The 15,992-nt window shown below is 41.3% G+C and overlaps 2 protein-coding genes across 2 annotated transcripts in view; one reads left to right on the forward strand and one right to left on the reverse strand.

Annotated features, from left to right (window-relative positions):
- The window catches only part of nup107 (nucleoporin 107), a 9,257-nt gene extending 1,197 nt beyond the window's left edge, over positions 1–8,060 (reverse strand). Inside the window, exons 1-23 of the mRNA XM_023409952.2 lie at positions 7,936–8,060; positions 6,784–6,866; positions 6,207–6,302; positions 6,002–6,096; positions 5,430–5,565; positions 5,238–5,341; positions 4,797–4,912; positions 4,678–4,726; positions 4,166–4,237; positions 3,962–4,050; positions 3,790–3,865; positions 3,583–3,696; positions 3,259–3,349; positions 2,808–2,887; positions 2,610–2,669; positions 2,190–2,335; positions 1,870–1,918; positions 1,706–1,775; positions 1,487–1,602; positions 1,174–1,363; positions 984–1,090; positions 640–742; positions 334–491 (exon numbers count right to left, since the gene is read on the reverse strand). Of these exons, the coding sequence (XP_023265720.1) occupies positions 334–491; positions 640–742; positions 984–1,090; positions 1,174–1,363; positions 1,487–1,602; positions 1,706–1,775; positions 1,870–1,918; positions 2,190–2,335; positions 2,610–2,669; positions 2,808–2,887; positions 3,259–3,349; positions 3,583–3,696; positions 3,790–3,865; positions 3,962–4,050; positions 4,166–4,237; positions 4,678–4,726; positions 4,797–4,912; positions 5,238–5,341; positions 5,430–5,565; positions 6,002–6,096; positions 6,207–6,302; positions 6,784–6,866; positions 7,936–7,943 (2,208 nt within the window). The 5' untranslated portion in view covers positions 7,944–8,060. The remainder of the gene's footprint in view (positions 1–333; positions 492–639; positions 743–983; positions 1,091–1,173; positions 1,364–1,486; positions 1,603–1,705; positions 1,776–1,869; positions 1,919–2,189; positions 2,336–2,609; positions 2,670–2,807; positions 2,888–3,258; positions 3,350–3,582; positions 3,697–3,789; positions 3,866–3,961; positions 4,051–4,165; positions 4,238–4,677; positions 4,727–4,796; positions 4,913–5,237; positions 5,342–5,429; positions 5,566–6,001; positions 6,097–6,206; positions 6,303–6,783; positions 6,867–7,935) is intronic.
- A 285-nt stretch (positions 8,061–8,345) lies between these two features.
- slc35e3 (solute carrier family 35 member E3) lies at positions 8,346–14,774 on the forward strand. Its single transcript, XM_023409951.2, has 8 exons — positions 8,346–8,594; positions 9,867–10,332; positions 10,807–10,917; positions 11,046–11,105; positions 11,404–11,502; positions 11,775–11,857; positions 12,529–12,613; positions 12,718–14,774. The coding sequence occupies exons 2-8, from the start codon at positions 9,931–9,933 to the stop codon at positions 12,817–12,819; spliced, it is 942 nt and encodes a 313-aa protein (XP_023265719.1). The 5' UTR covers positions 8,346–8,594; positions 9,867–9,930; the 3' UTR covers positions 12,820–14,774.
- Positions 14,775–15,992: the final 1,218 nt, after the last annotated feature.

A 15,992-nucleotide genomic window follows, 5' to 3' on the forward strand; every position in this document is an offset into this window, starting at 1 on the left:
CGTCATTTATACAAGCACTATTTAGATTCAAAACATCAGACATGCATGTTTTGATGTGTATTATGCAGATTCTGCGATGCAATCCTTAAAGTTTTCATCTGGAGAATTAATCAAAAATTATGGTCTATGACCAAATACCTGCAAAACTAATGAGATTCCCAATCAGTGTAGCGTTAATTAGCAAATGTTAGCAGCTAAATCTAAGATGATGATCATGGTAAAGTAAAGTACAGTATAGGGATTATTATTATGTTTAACAAATTATTACAGTCACAACTATGGTAATCAGTCTTGATATTATTTATAACATTAATACAGAGACTGGTAACAGACCAGGTACGCTCTGATACACAGGTGTTCTCTGATGGCGTTCTCGTCCTCAGCAGGTAAGGTGGTCTGACCGATCCCCGCCCACTGGCAGCAAATCTCCTTCATTGAATCCTCTGGAACTTTAGAGAACACCGCCTTAGCTGCGTCGTGTTTCTGCAAGGCTGAGAGGACGACATAAAGACAGACAGACCATCAGAGAGACAGAAGAAATGCATCACGAGACGAGGATCAACTGACCAATAGAGCCACAGAAGTGCATTAAACTGCACCAAATCCTCACATCTGAGAAGCTAGGAAAAAAAAAAGTACCCAGAAACTTCCTCATGATGGCGTTGGACTGTTTCAGGGCCTCGGCTCGATGGGCGGGGTCAAATAGCAGCCAGTCGATAACATCAATCTTCCTTTGGTCCTCCTATCAAAAGACAGCATGACAGTAACTCCACCCAGTTCTACTTATACTAAAAACAATAAGTCTACCTGTACTAATATTGTCACCTGATTTAGTTTCACGCTTGTCTAATCATTTTGTTTGATTTTTGTTATTTTCATCGATGAAATTTTAGTCCCATTCCAGCATTTACAACTTTTTATGTCTCATAAGTTACTGAAGCTAAACCTGTCTTCGTCTTTGATGTGTACACTTCACTCTGTACCTTTGTAGTTGCCGTCTCCAGCGTCTGGTTGTGGTGTGTAAACTCAGTGTCATCTCTCTCCCTCACAGTCTCCACCACCAGCTTAGTTATCGCAGCAACATCCAGACCTACAAAAACAAAAACACTCAGTATTCTCTCAGTAAGAATGTTTGCCGTTTTACTGGCCTCAGTGTGTATGACTCCGTCTCACCGGCTTCACTGGCGAGCTGCAGGCAGCGGGGGCGGAGCTCTGCCTGGGTGACGGTCTCCAAGAAAGCAGCGTACTGAGCTGTGGCGAGCTCGGCCGGGAGCTGGCCAACGTAGCTCGCCACCAGGTCAGTCTGCTGATCCCGAATCAGAAGGGAGACATATGCCTTCAGCACATCCACAGACACCTCCTCCTTCAAAAGGGAGAGAGAGGTGGAGAGACAAACAGGTTAACAGACGTCAACACGATGAATCGACTAAATTCTCCTACAAATGCTCTGTTGTGGTTACAGACTGTAAATTTTGTTTATTTTTACCTTCAGCGCCAAACCCAGAGAGCGGAAAAACAGCACGAGGTGAGTCATGAAACGCAGCAGGTGGGAGGGAAGGGGCTTGGAAGCTGTCAGCCAATCAGAAAACTCCTCCAACAGACCTGAGAGAAAGAGACAGAGAGAGGTTTAGTTCAGGGTTAGGAGTAGTGTTTTGGAAAGCTTAAATTATAATGAGGTGATGGTGGTGGGGGGGTGGGGTCTTACCATCCAAGTCTCCCAGGATAACAAACTTCTGGATGATGTGGTAATGCTCTCTTGTCTCTTCCAACACCCTCTGCGCACACAAGCAGATAGAAGCTGGGTTTATGCTGCATTCAGTCATGTCACTTTGGTGATCACCTGTCACAGTCGGTCAGTGTGAGTTTTACCTTTGACTCTGAGGCTTGAAGCTCCTCAAACACCTTTTCCATGGTCCAGCTGAGGAGAGACGCAGACAGTGAAGTGATGAGAGAGATATGAGGTGTGTTTTTAATCACAGTGCAGGTTTGTCTATAAAACCAGTCAGTGATACAACATAGATGATTTTCTCCCTTTTCTACAGTAAAGTTTTAAACTCCTGCTGGTTAAACCAGGCTAATGAAACTTTTAGGGCTGATTAACTCTGAAAGAAAAAAATATTGTCTTGTGTTCAGGCCAATACAGCATTTCCTTGTGTGTGTGTTTGTGTGTGTGTGTGTCTGCGTCGTACTTGGCCTCCAGGTATTCTCGTGGCAGTGTCTCCACTTCCTGGTGGGCCATACCCGATGACATCAGATCCTTTTCGACCAGCGAGTCGACCATCACTCTGAAGTACGCCCACACGCAGTCCTCCCATGATTCACACACTGCCAGGATCTGACAAACACACAGAAACACACACACACAGTTAATATATATTACATGCTGTCACCAGATGGATCTCTACAAACTAACACACTGGCTGATCATTGTTTGGCTAACATGTTTGATTTTATTGTGGTAGGACACAGGATGCACATGTAGTTGAAACACCTCAGAGACTCAATACAGGACTCAGGTTCTCTGGATCCTGCCGTGACCTCTGATCCTAAAACTAGCCTGAGATTCATTTACTGAGCGCCAGTGTAACACAAACAGAATCACACATTACCGGCTTGAGGTTTCCACTCAGGCTGGCGTAGATGGCCCTCTCGTATCTGTTTAACTGCTCCTAAAACACAGACAGTAGGTTAACACTGGACGATGTTCGACTCCTTCCTCTGTGGATAAATGTGTAATCAGTGTTTTGTTTGTGGACTGTGCGCCGTATCCTCATTCTCCTACAGGGAGGTGTGCGTTTGTGCCGTACCTCCTCGGCCATTCTCCAGCAGCAGGCCTTCCAGATACCTCTCTGAGGGTTTCCTTCAACAGGCTGCAACTCCAGACTTCCTGCAGAGAGAAAAGAGTCATGTAGATGGTGATGGTGGATAGATACAAACAGTCTTCAGAGGAGGCAGAGAAAATAGTGTGAAGCTAATGAGTAGACTTCAATGATCAATTGTGAATAGAGGATGAGATTTCAGTTATAAATTACATAATTAACTGAGTCTTAAACTGTAGGAGGTTAAAGTTTGGTGAGCCGTGGTTGATTTCACCAGCTCTGATGACAACTACACATCAGATTTACTCATAACTAACCGCTATTAATTCTGAGGGTTGGCTAAAAAACAAAAACTCCAGGCTGTTGTCTAGTCAGGTAGGTTAGTTTGTGAGCATCATCATCATGAAAGAGAAGCAAGACATGAAAACTCAGAGGTTACCTGAGGTCATGTTGGGATCATGGTACAGTTTCCAGCCTTCCAGAGTTGCTGCTCTCCAGGCCTGACCACAGCGTTTACACAGCCGCTGAGCCTAAACACACACAGACACACACAGAGAGACAGCTGTGGATCCCGGCAGGAAGTGAGACATTCCCCATAATCCAGACACACAGTGTGGAGGTGCATGTGGCCTGAATACTGAAATGTTTGAAGACAGACTAATCCCTTAAAGTTCCGCATCTTTCTATTATTTTCTGACGACTGTTATTAATTTGGGTGTACTGGCCCTTTAAATACAGTATGAACCAAAGAGTGTCTCTCTACCTCCTCAGTCATCCCCGCTCTGATCAGGGTGAACAGGTTCTTCAGCAGTCGGGCGTCATCCTCTCTGTCCAGGTCAGCCAGGGGGCGCTGCTGCCGGAGAGGAGCGTCTGGGTCCTGAACACACACACACACACACGCACATTTTATCGATGTATTTATTAACAGTAGGAATGTGGAGGCGTGTGTTGTCATGGTAACATGCCTCACCAGTTCAGTGACCAGAGGAACAGTGAAAGCAGCACCGCTCTTCCTCCTCATCTTCAGCGCATGAAGAGTGTTCTCCCTGAGACACAGACACACACACCTCAATTTTACTGTTGCAGGAACTCACCGATGCTGCTGATACACACTACTATAGACTTGATATTTGAAAACTCACCAGCAGACGTTTTTGGCGTAGTATTCTATATTATCCGAAAAATCTCCAATCTGATCCTTGGCAATGCACTCCAGCCAATCAACGACCAGCTGCAACACAGTGACCAGACAGTGAGCAACTAGCAACATGCGGGCTTTAATCCACCTGTTTCTATGCACAAAACAACAAAAAAAAAACTTAAAATATCACGTGTGTGTGTGTTACCTGACTTTGTCGTATGACAGCATCCCGCTGAAAAAGCTGCTCCACCACAACTTTCTCACTCTCACTGGGAACCTACAAACACAAACAGACAGAGATGCAAACACACTTTAATCTTTACAGCCTCCAGAATCCTCATGCTTTGGACCTGTGTGTCCATCTAGGCTGAAGTCTAATGTGTGTGTTAAGAGAGTGTGTTTGCATTGGAATTGCTTCAGGTGGAAATGATTACAGAGGGAAATTTGCCTGTATTAAATTAAAGCAGATATGTATGACTCACAGTGTGGAATTCTGAAGAGAATGATTTATGTTTTTCAACTCCTCTTCAATTAAAGATAATGTATAAAGATTGAATAACTTATCTAAAAGCTTGATGAACTCTGTAACCTCTGGATGTGTCTATAAGCAACTCTTTGCAAACAGATTTGTCAGTGCTGGCCCCAAGTGGCCAAAAGGAAAATCACTTATTGCAGATTTGTGAGTGTGTGTTTGTTTCAGCATTAACTGTCACTTACAACCATGTCTGTCATGATGTCATCTTCCATCGCCAACTGGACCCGATCCCTGCAGAAACAGACAGGTGATTAATTGGAGTCAAGTAAACGACCGATCAGACAAGCAGGACGACAGGTACCTGTAGAGTGAGGTGATGAGTCTCCAGGAGCAGCTCTCCTGCTGCAGCAGCCAGCGGACTCCTGCTGTTTTACTGTTCTGACCCGCTCTGAGGACCACAGACTGCAGCACGTCCACCTTAAATATGGCGAGGGAGAGTTAGAGGTTAGAGGTGCACAGCCTAGTTTGAATTCGTTTTGATTTTCAAATGTATCAGGGGAAATCTCTGCACTCACATTGCCATGGTTACAAAATGATTTACATAAATATATGCATAACATATACAGATCACTTCTGTAACAGCTCATGGGTTGAAGATTAGTAGAAGGTTAGTACAGGTAGAAAAATCAAACATCATAAAATCCTGCGGTCGGTCTGTCTTACTTTCACACCACAAAGCTGTTTGATTGACAGTTCCCTCATAAAGATTAGACATTAGCACACTCACTCACACAAAACCTACCTTGTCCTGGCAGAGTGTCTGATAATCCTCCAGCAGCTCAAACACCGCAGAGGAAGAGTGTTTCAGAAAAGACGTGAGGAACTCTGGGAAAAGACTGGCAGCCGCTGAAAAGATAAAAAGCAGCAGCGTTAACAAACGGGAGTGCTGTAAACTAATACTGCAGAGTAACAGGGGTGCGTTTGTTTTACTCACCAGCCTCTCCTGGGTCATCCTCCTTTAGTAGTGCTGAGCTAAGGTTGGTGATGTCTTCAGTGAAGAAGCTGGTGTTCTCCAGTCCCGAAACAGGTGACGTGTACATGCTGTTGGTCCAATCACTGTCATCCAGATTCTACACACACAGACACACATCATCATTATCAGGAATTCATCGTGTAAACTGTCACTTTTTATGCCATGGGTGACAGATTTGTTGTTGTGTAACAGATTTTAGTTTGCCCAATTAAATTATTCTTTCTGTGATCATAGTTTCACCACAAAATATATTCTATTTGCTTTGAAAACACATTATTCTGCGCTCAAAATGTCACATTGCGCACTCAGGAATGAGGCACAAATGTAACGCAGAAGAATATGACCATAGTAAGAGCAAGTCTCATGGAAAAGAGCAAGAGAGGTTTAAGATAAGAAAACAAAAATATTCTTGCAATTTCAGGTGCCTCTGGGTCCTGAAGTGAAAGTCCCGTTCATTTTTCCTCACAGCTAGAGCACTTTTACAAGTCACACATCACGTCACAAGTCTATGAGTGTGTGTGTTTGTGTCTTACCATACTGCTGGGTGCGTTTCTTGGTGTGTGTGTGTATCGAGGCGTTCGACCTCCTGGAGCCAAAATGGAGGAAACATCTGGAACCCTGGGAGTTACTGAGAAAGAGAGAACAATGAGACAGGAGTGGGGATTTAGTCACATATGGAGCTCTTTACTATTAGAGGTTGTATCAGGATTAATATCGGCTGGTGTGTGTCCCCCCTACCAGCTTGTCTGAAGAGCGAAGCAGGAGTTGCCCTCAGGAGGGAGCGGGCTGGTGTTACCGTGGAAACGATGGGGCTGCCGTTGCCAGGTGACGGGACTGAGACCAGCAATCAGGAAAACAACAGCAAAAGAAGACTCCTAGGCGCTCATCTCAGAGCATACACACTTTAGTCATTAAATAAATGTAGTAGCCAGAGTGCCGAACGGAAACAAAAAATAAATGGAGACAACAAACAAACAGTTTCACATTGTGAATGGCGAAGTCAGCCATTCCTGGGCTGGATTTCACTGCCTTCACAAAAACAAGGGATTCAAAGGAAATGTTGTCATCCAGCATTACTGTTTGTATTTTTATCTCCGTGATATCAGCCTCAGTGGTTACTGTTCCCTCTCCTACAAGCGATCAGAGCTGAATTAAGTTACAGTTGATAGTAGCTCATTCAACACAATGTTGGCCTTTGTTGTGAAGCTGTCATGGGAAACACAAGGTATTTCTCAATGAGGTTGGTGTTCTCCATAATCACTCCTAATTTTTTCACTAACACAGTAACACACTCAATCTTCCAGATAGAGGATACAGGCCACTTTCTTCCTCCTCCTACGGGCAGCGATTGTCACCTCGTCGTCTCGGACCACAGGAGACGGCAGCTCACTCTGACCCCTGGACAACAAAATGAATAAAAACATGTTATTACTAACATGAGAACAAGTTAGTTCGAAAAAAACAAAACAAAAAAAAAAACTTGTCTGACACAAAGCAGTCGTCCTGACAAAACTAGCATCTTAATAAGGTAATATCTATAAAAAATTAAGTAAACAAGACCATGCATTCAAAGCCAACTTTTGATACTGACAGCAGCAGTCTTGTCTAAATCTATTCACCTTTTTGATTAATTGATTTGTTTAAAAATGTCAGAAAATAATGAAAAATGTCATCAAAACCTCCCAGAGCCTGAGATAGCATTTTCAAGTTGTTAGTTTTGTCTGAGCAACAGTCAAAAACCCAAAGATTGTGAAGTGAATTTACAAAGACTTTAAAAGGAGCAAAGTTCTTGCATTTGACATGACAGAACCAGGTAATATTAAGCACATTTGCTTTAAAAAAAAATGCAGAATAAAATGGTTAATCCATTATCGAAATAATTGCAGTATACTCTAACACTAATACAAAAGTCCTGCAGTAAATTCTTCCTTTGTGAAGATCATAATTAATATTCCGCTTTTGTTGAAACTGTTTTAAAGCGTTGATAATTTCAACTGTGCACTAACAGGTGTTTGAAGGCTGTTGTATGATTGCATTAGTTTTGGGTAGGTGTACCTAATAAACTGCAAACCGAAGGTTTGGTACTCTAACATTCACAGAGGTCAGTTTACTGAATTAAGTACTTTAAATTTTAGTACCTTTCCTGATAATTCTTATGTACTTTTACTTAAGTAACATATTAGGTTCAGGAGTATTTACGGTGTGGTACTTGAGTACTTCTTCCACTACTGAGTTTATGTCAACATAACACAAACCAGGCAGCACTTAGCCTGCTAGCATTTGCACCGACTATGAACGGCATCTTTAGCAGTATTAGCGTCGTTAGCCCCAGCTAGCGGAGTAAACTAACCCGACGCGGACCAGCCGGCTGAATAACCAGCTAACGACCAGAAGCGCGGCTCATATACAGAACTAAAAATTAAGATGTGTAAAAGCTTATAAAAATTGTGAATTTATATATATTTACCAGTCCATGGTTGTGAGCTGTCAATTCCCGCTTCACGAGGTTTAGGCTTCTTCTTCGTGTGTCTTAATTCCTCTTCTTCTTCTTTTGAATTTCCGGCAGACGGTTCAGCGTTAGCTTCCAGAATATCTAGCTCCACAAGTGGAAACCTCTGGCGGCGATTAATTGTACTATTATTGGTGTTCAATTCATTGTTTTTAGGAGAATATTTACTGTTTATAAACAGGCGTACTAAGTCATAACTGTGACAAACTCATTCTTATTTGTGTCAGATTGTTTTTTTTATTGTCTTATTCAGCTCACACAGTTTTCTGTGCGGAGTGAGTCACCTGTTACTAGATGATCTCTGCTCTACCCTCCGGTCCGTTAGCAGCCGCTGTTGCTTCACACACGGACGTTAAACGCAGAGGAAACAGGAACACACGGGGCGGTTTTTAAGCAGAAAACACGGGCTGTATACAGCAGGGGAGCAGGGAGGCAAAATCTCCCAGTACTGTAACGGGGATTCGTCACTGCGAAGGCCGGGATTGGAACTTCGCTCTGCCGGGGAGAGGCGCACGCTAAGCCCGCTAACTCACGGATATTTGTTTGGGCGGAGGGAGACAGGCAGAGCGAGACACAGGGGAGAAGCAGGGAGACTGATGGAAAGATGGAGACCCCAGGTAAACTTTTCTTATTGCGTGGCATAATGACAGACAGACGGACAGATAGACAGGCAGACAGACACTGAAGCAATTGGTCTTGGTGAAATGAACTGATTGAGTTACATTCAGTCTTAAAACTGTAATGTGCTAACTTAACACTGATACGTATCATTTAACCAGTAATTTACTGTTTAACCTACAGTAGTTGTTTATTATTGGCATTCATGTTAAAGTCAGTGTTCAGAGCATCACGCCGAACTTCATAAAAAAAAATTAAAAAAAAAGATTTTACTGCTACGCATTATGTTTTCTTTCCTCTGTTGTTAGTTATTGGTGAAAACAGTGATGGGAAGTAATATAGTACAGTTACTTGAGTTTTTTACTTAAGTATAATTTTGAGGTGATTGTACTTTATTTGACGCTTACAGTTTAATGCTAGGCTATGATACTTTAACTACATTTTGGAGGCAAATATTGTAATATTTTCTTTCTTAGATTTATTAAACAACTACAGTGACATCTAACTTTGTAAGTTTTACATAAAAGACAAATATTGTCAGCATTTTTTTTGTGAAACTATCAAATATAAAAGACAACAAATTTACACAATTTCAGTATATTATATTATATTTAGGCCTGCAACTCATCGTTATTTTATTTATAATTCAATCAGCTAATTATTTACAATTAATTATTAAATACCTTTTGTAAGTAACTTGTAACTAAAGCTGTAAGAGTAGTAAAGTAGAAGTGTAAAACAGCATAAAATATTGAAAGTAAGTTGTATTTTTCCTTCAATGCAGTACTTGCACAGTAAATGTACTTATTTTTCACCACTGCCAAACATTAAACTATGGTAAGTAGTTATTATTAGCTTCACCTGCACTGCTTCCACAGTAATGCATCCTAAATTATATTATGATAATATAATAAAATATAATAATCTAATACTGAAATGTGCAGTTCTTCTGCATAATGTGTGTTTTTAGTATCTTTTGCTGACAATACTTAATGTACTCTTACTGAAGTAAAATTTTGAATGCAGGACTTTTACTTTTTATAAAGTATTTTTACATTGTAATATTTTACTGAGCATTTACTGAGGTAAAAGGTATATTGAATACTTTTTCCACTAGTAGGTAAAAAGTATTACCTTAAAATGCTTTCAATATCAGTATCGGTCAGACTGTATTTCTGTCTCACATGATATAATGTAAGATTTATCTCACATGCATCATCTGTAACATGGCTGAAATTTCAGACTTTCTAACATTGACTTCCTTTTTGCAGTGTGAACAGCGAGTTCAGTGAAGTTAAACAAAGCTTGGCTGGGGTTAGCTAAGCTTCCATAACCATGGCTGACAAGCTGTTTAGTTTTTCAGTCAACAGGCGCATTGTCGCCGGGCTGCTGGTCAACCTGCTGTCCTCCATCTGCATTGTTTTTATAAACAAGTGGATCTACGTACACTATGGCTTCCCCAACATGACCTTGACCCTCGTGCACTTCGTGGTCACGTGGCTGGGACTCTACATCTGCCAAAAAATGGACGTTTTCTCTCCAAAAAGCCTCCCAGTCCGCAGGATCGTGTGGCTGGCTCTGAGCTTCTGTGGGTTCGTGGCCTTCACCAACCTCTCCCTGCAGAACAACTCCATAGGGACATATCAGCTGGCCAAAGCCATGACCACACCCGTCATCATCCTCATCCAGACCACCTACTACAAGAAGACCTTCTCCACCAAGATTAAACTGACACTGGTAAGGAAAGCTTAAATCATGTCCTGAATGTAGTAGCTGGCTAAAGCTGTGACCACAGTCTGCAAGAGTTGTGCTACCCAACTTCGTTGCATACGTCGTCCATGAGTGTCATGCATTGTGAAGAGATGTGCAGTATCAAGTGAGAAGAGGTAAAGACATGGAGTGGAGCCAATGTTTTTCATGATCTTGGCAAATTAATAGTCAGTAGTGGATGAGAAATATGGACAAAAAGAGCAAAAATAAAGTCCATTTAGTGGGTTTGGATTGTTCTCTGGTTCCTTGAGTAATATATGTGTACAGATCTCTGTAGGTCTGCCTCAAGTACTGTCGATGTTTGTTCTTGCTAAACCAGTTTCAAGGCTTCATGTAAAAGTTTTGGAGGTCCCTTAGGGTGTTCATTGGTTTTCAGGGCCAATATTGTCTCATTCCTTTGTGATTTATAACATTATGATGAGCTGCTGTCTTTCTCTCCAGGTGCCCATAACATTAGGGGTGATATTGAACTCGTACTATGACGTGCGGTTCAACCTGCAGGGAACAGTGTTTGCATCGCTGGGTGTTCTGGTGACGTCGCTTTACCAAGTGGTGAGTAAATATACGACCTGAAATAAAAGAAAGACAGAGTGGTTTTGTGAAGTTGACAGGAGTAAAATGAATCTTTTTTTCCCCTCTCTACCTGTCTGTCTCTCTGCCTGTCTCTCTCTCTCTCTCAGTGGGTGGGGGCTAAACAACATGAGCTCCAGGTGAACTCCATGCAGCTGCTCTACTATCAGGTATAACTCAACACTAGAGACTGATAAAAATGTGCAATAAGAGGAGTGGTACCGCTTTATAATTTGATATCAATAGTATCACCGAAGCAGCAATTTAATAGAATGTTAATCCTGTGAATATAATATTTAAAATGGCCATTTAATACTCAGTATCTCCACCTATTGCCTCTAATACGTGTCAAATGCAGATCCGCTGAAGGCATCCTTAACTACTAGTACTGTGACTGTGATGTTGTGTGTTCTATTAATAAGCGATGAGATGTTGTGACGAATGTTAACACAGTGACTGTCCCGTCAGGCTCCTCTGTCGTCAGGCTTCCTGCTCTGTATTGTTCCTGTCTTTGAGCCGCTGACTGGAGACGGAGGAATATTTGGACCCTGGTCTCTGCCTGCTCTGGTCAGCCTCACCATGACACACACAAACACACACACACACACACACACACACACACACAACACTTGGTTAAAGAACACACTGAACACACACATGCCAGCCCACACTCTGCCCTTTTAAAAGAACTAGTTTGTGCTTTAATTTAGTTATTTTTAAATTTGGATTTATGAAACACTTCAGTTACAACCATGCTGAGTGTGAACTTAGAGAATAGCTGGCGCCATTGGCTCCAGTTCATGTTGCTACGGTAACAGTGTTGTCCTTTTGTTGCCCAGATGACAGTGCTGTTCTCAGGTCTGGTGGCGTTCCTGGTCAACCTGTCCATCTACTGGATCATTGGAAACACCTCAGCTGTCACGTATCCTTGAAAACATGGGCGCCCCAAATGGCCAGTCGGTTTAGGGGGGAGGTGTAGCGGTTGGAGACGGAGGTTCTCTTGGGCAGGTTCTTGATGTAGTTTAAGGTTCTAGGGCTTTGCAAGAAAGTTTTAAGGGGTTTGTTAGAAGCGTTTTGGTCTTCTTCCTGAGGGATTTAAAGGGTTTGAGGGTTTCTTCGTCTCCTTGAGGGGGAATTTTTATGTTTTCTCCGGGAGCTTTGAAGCTTTGTGGTGAACTTTTCTAGTCTCTTTGAAAGGGTTTCAGAACCTCTTGAGAATGTTTTTCTTCTGTTTTCGAGATGGTTTTTGGTTATCTTGGTAAGTTTTGACCGTGTTGCAAAAAGTCTCTAGAAGTCTCTAGTCTGGTTGAAATTGTTTCAGAAAATTTTTGAGAAGGTTCCTGGTCGTCTCGAGGAGGTTTTTGGGTTTTCTTGGGAAGGTCTGGAGGTTTGCGAAGAGGTTTCTAATCTTACTGAAGGGCTTACTTAAAACTCTTGAGCAGATCTTTGGTGTTCTTTTGGGGTTTGTGAGAGAGTTAAGGGGTGTAAGTCTCATCTTTATTATTCATGGATGTCTTCAGGAAGTGATTTTAGATATTCATTGTTCCAGATGGTTTTGGTTTGTGTTGTTGTTCTCCTGACTCTAGTTCGCAGCTATAACATGTTTGGACATTTTAAATTCTGCATCACCCTGATTGGAGGATACCTGCTCTTCCATGACCCGCTGTCACTCAACCAGGTGAGTCTCGCTCTGCTGCCCTGATGATTCAAACCAGCAACCCCACGATTTCCCCCCAAACCTTCTTGTCTCTACCTGTCTGTCTGTCTTCCTGTCTCTCTCAGGCATTGGGGATCCTCTGTACTCTGGCAGGTATCCTGTCATACACTCACTTCAAGCTGGTCGAACAGGAGGAGGGGAAGAGCCGCCTGGCTCAAAGACCATAGGGTGACTTACCTGTCGATCACCTGCACGGACTCCTGCCATTGGCTGCCCACAGTGTGACCGGCGGCAGAGACCTCTTTATATATTTTTAATTTTGTTATGAGTATTTTTTTAGGAGAGTACAGAATTACATGCTGGTTCCCAGACGGGGTTTAAAGTGTACGACATGTCAACACGTCCTCTGCTCTTCACGCTCTTCCCATGATTCTTTGCTCAACAACGCTGATGTTTATGTTTTTAAGGGAAACTGAAGCTCATCACGTCGGCAGCTGGACTTTCCAATTTTTTTTCAGCTGCTGACATGAAGGTGAAAAGTGTATGAAGGAATACGAACGCTGGTTTTTACACATACAGATGCAGGGGGTCACATTGAGCTTCTTCCCAGAATTCATTGCTGCTGTTGGTGGATTGAATCAAAAGGAGACAAGGTGGGCAGTTAAAGGACTGTGAGAGACACCAAACCTTCATCTGCTGCTGGATGCAGGCGCTGCCATGAGAACAATGTAATAATAGTAATGATATTAGAAAAATAATAATAGTGTTTTTTCTTTTTCATGCTAGTTCAGTTCATCCAGCAGGAAAAAAAAAAAAGGCAGCTCAACTCACGCACCCAAAACAAAATATCTCAACACAGTACATCCTCTTCCAGGTGTTTTTGCTTTTGCCCAGAGCAGCTATAGTGTTGGAAAATGTCCACATTTCTGACAGCTGACATCAAGGCAGAAGAAATAGAGGGGAATCAATCAATCATTAATAACCAAGTGTATTGGATTAGTTTCGGGATGTTGTGTGTACCTGCTGTTTCTGGACTCTAAACAGTCTTTTAAACCCCTTTTATAAGCTCTTATCTATAAGGGATTTTTGCTTTAAATTTACATGGACATTAGAAGCCAGTGGAATTCATGTTGATACCAAATAACTTGCAGTAAATTACTTCAGTGTCATTCATTACTGTCCCCTGTTTACACTAAGGCCACCTGCCATGTGTTTGTAGTGAGTTTAAACCATGGCTGTTTGCACACAAAAATCTGAACTTTCCTTATAATATGTTTTGACACTGACTTAGAATCATAGTGAAACTATTTTCAAGCTCAGTTTATTCTAAAGACGTATTTACGCCATCGAATCCACTGTCTTAACTATAAATTAAACTGGATGGTGTAATACAGCTAATAAACGACAATGGCTTCCTCCATCTTGGAGGTTGTCGCTATAAAGACAGTTTGCTATTAATCAACAGCACGCATTTACTTTTCATTCTTCCCAAAAGTTAAGCTCAAGCATGAAAAATGTTTACCTCGCTGATTTAACTGAAAAATGAAACTGCTGAGAATGTTGGTGTGAGCGAGCCTTTAAAGCGAACAATTATCAAGCAGCAGGAACAGCAACAATCATTTTGTTGTGAGTGATTAAATAGCTTATCTTGCTTTAAACTGAGTGTTTATGCAGTCTGCAGTATTTCAACCTCTGGTTTTGGACTGAACTTAGTCTCATACAGTGTTAGTTTAAATTATTTCTTTCTTTCTTTTTATTTTTTGAAAGAACCTATTACATTTTGATGACTGTGGCTGTGTGTGAGAGGAATCTGATCACACCCACTTAACTACATCAGATTTTTTTTTTCCTCTTGAGAAAACATTTCAGATGCTCCGAGGATCACAGGTGGTGAGGGGCAGGCGGGTGGTCATTAATCCCAGCGGAAATCTGTTGGGTATTTAATGATTTAAAAACTCCAGTCAGTCATTTTGCTGCTGAAATAAAACTCTAATCGAATGCTCCTACAGTGATGTTTCGTTGCAGGAAGCAGCAAAGTGTCTTTGGATTTACCAGACAGTGTCTCTGTCTGTGATGCACCGCAGCGTGACTGTAACCATGACAGAGATTCACTATTTGCATTTCACTTTTACTGTGTTGAACAGGTTCAGTCTGCTGAATAAAATGATTTAGTGACTTTTCAGCTGTTTGGATTGTTTGTCTGCTCATTTACGGGTTGTGGAGAGTTTCCATTGATGTAGACAGTCAGCGGTGGAGGTATTCAGATCCTGAAATGAAAGTACCAGTACATTCATTTTAAATATAGACCATTACAAGTAAAGTAACTACATTTAACATCCTGCTTACAAGAGTATTATTATCAGCAAAGCATCTTACTGTTGTATCTGCTCAAAGTGGAGCTACAGTAGTTTGAACTATTTATGCTCTTCGCCTTCAGCCTTGAGTTAAACTGCAACAGTAAGACATCAGTAAACCTCCTGTAGGTGGATTAATTTCATTCCTTATAACCACACCTAAAATGTAGTTTTCCTGTGAACAGCGCCTCTGTGTAGCTTTCCTGTGGCTCAGAGCTGAGCTTTCAGTACCTGTGTGTGTGTGTGTGTGTGTGTGTCAATAAAGCTACAACAGTAACCCTGGTTCACACACACACACGCACACACAAGCTAGTGGCTGTGCTGGGAGGACCTTTCAGATGAATGAATGAGTGGAAAAAGTAAGTGTGTGTTTAAAAGTATCTGTAGTCTCCTGGGGAGGAAAGTCTGAGAGCTGCTGTAAAACAACCTCACAAAGAATCTGTTCTGTTTCTTCTGAAGGTCTAACTGTTTTATTTTCAGTTAAATTACATAGTTTCTGTTTGGTTTGATTGATCATGTTAATAAGTCAGTAGCAGCTGAGTTTTTTAATTCAAGTTATATTCCCAAATAATAACACCCGCATGGAAAATTCATATTCATTTACAACTACTACCAATACTTTTGCTACTGCTGCTACTACTACCACTACCATGGATGTATTATAAGACTATCCATCTATTGATATATACAGTTAGTGGTTGAGGAAGTAATTACATCTTTACTTATGTGAAAATAGCCATACAACAATGTAAAAATACTCCATTACAAGTAAAAGTGCTGCATTGAAAGTGTCATACTACTCATAATTCAGAAAAATGTCCCCTATTAATGCGCCTATCATAGATATAATATAAATTACACTATTGGATTCGTATGACACATGTTTTAATTTCTAAGTACAGATTTACAGCTGTAGTTGGTCAAAGTGGAGTTAGTTTTATATTCTTAGTATTAGTATATTCTTAGTTTTATATTTTATATTCTGTGCATACTTAAATCTATGATAATCTAATGTTATATATTATAATATAAACATAAATACCATA

The sequence above is a fragment of the Seriola lalandi genome, unplaced genomic scaffold (assembly GCF_002814215.2).
Source record: "Seriola lalandi dorsalis isolate HSWRI2012SDOR001 ecotype SW California unplaced genomic scaffold, Sedor1 jcf7180002054409, whole genome shotgun sequence".
Taxonomy (NCBI): domain Eukaryota; kingdom Metazoa; phylum Chordata; class Actinopteri; order Carangiformes; family Carangidae; genus Seriola; species Seriola lalandi.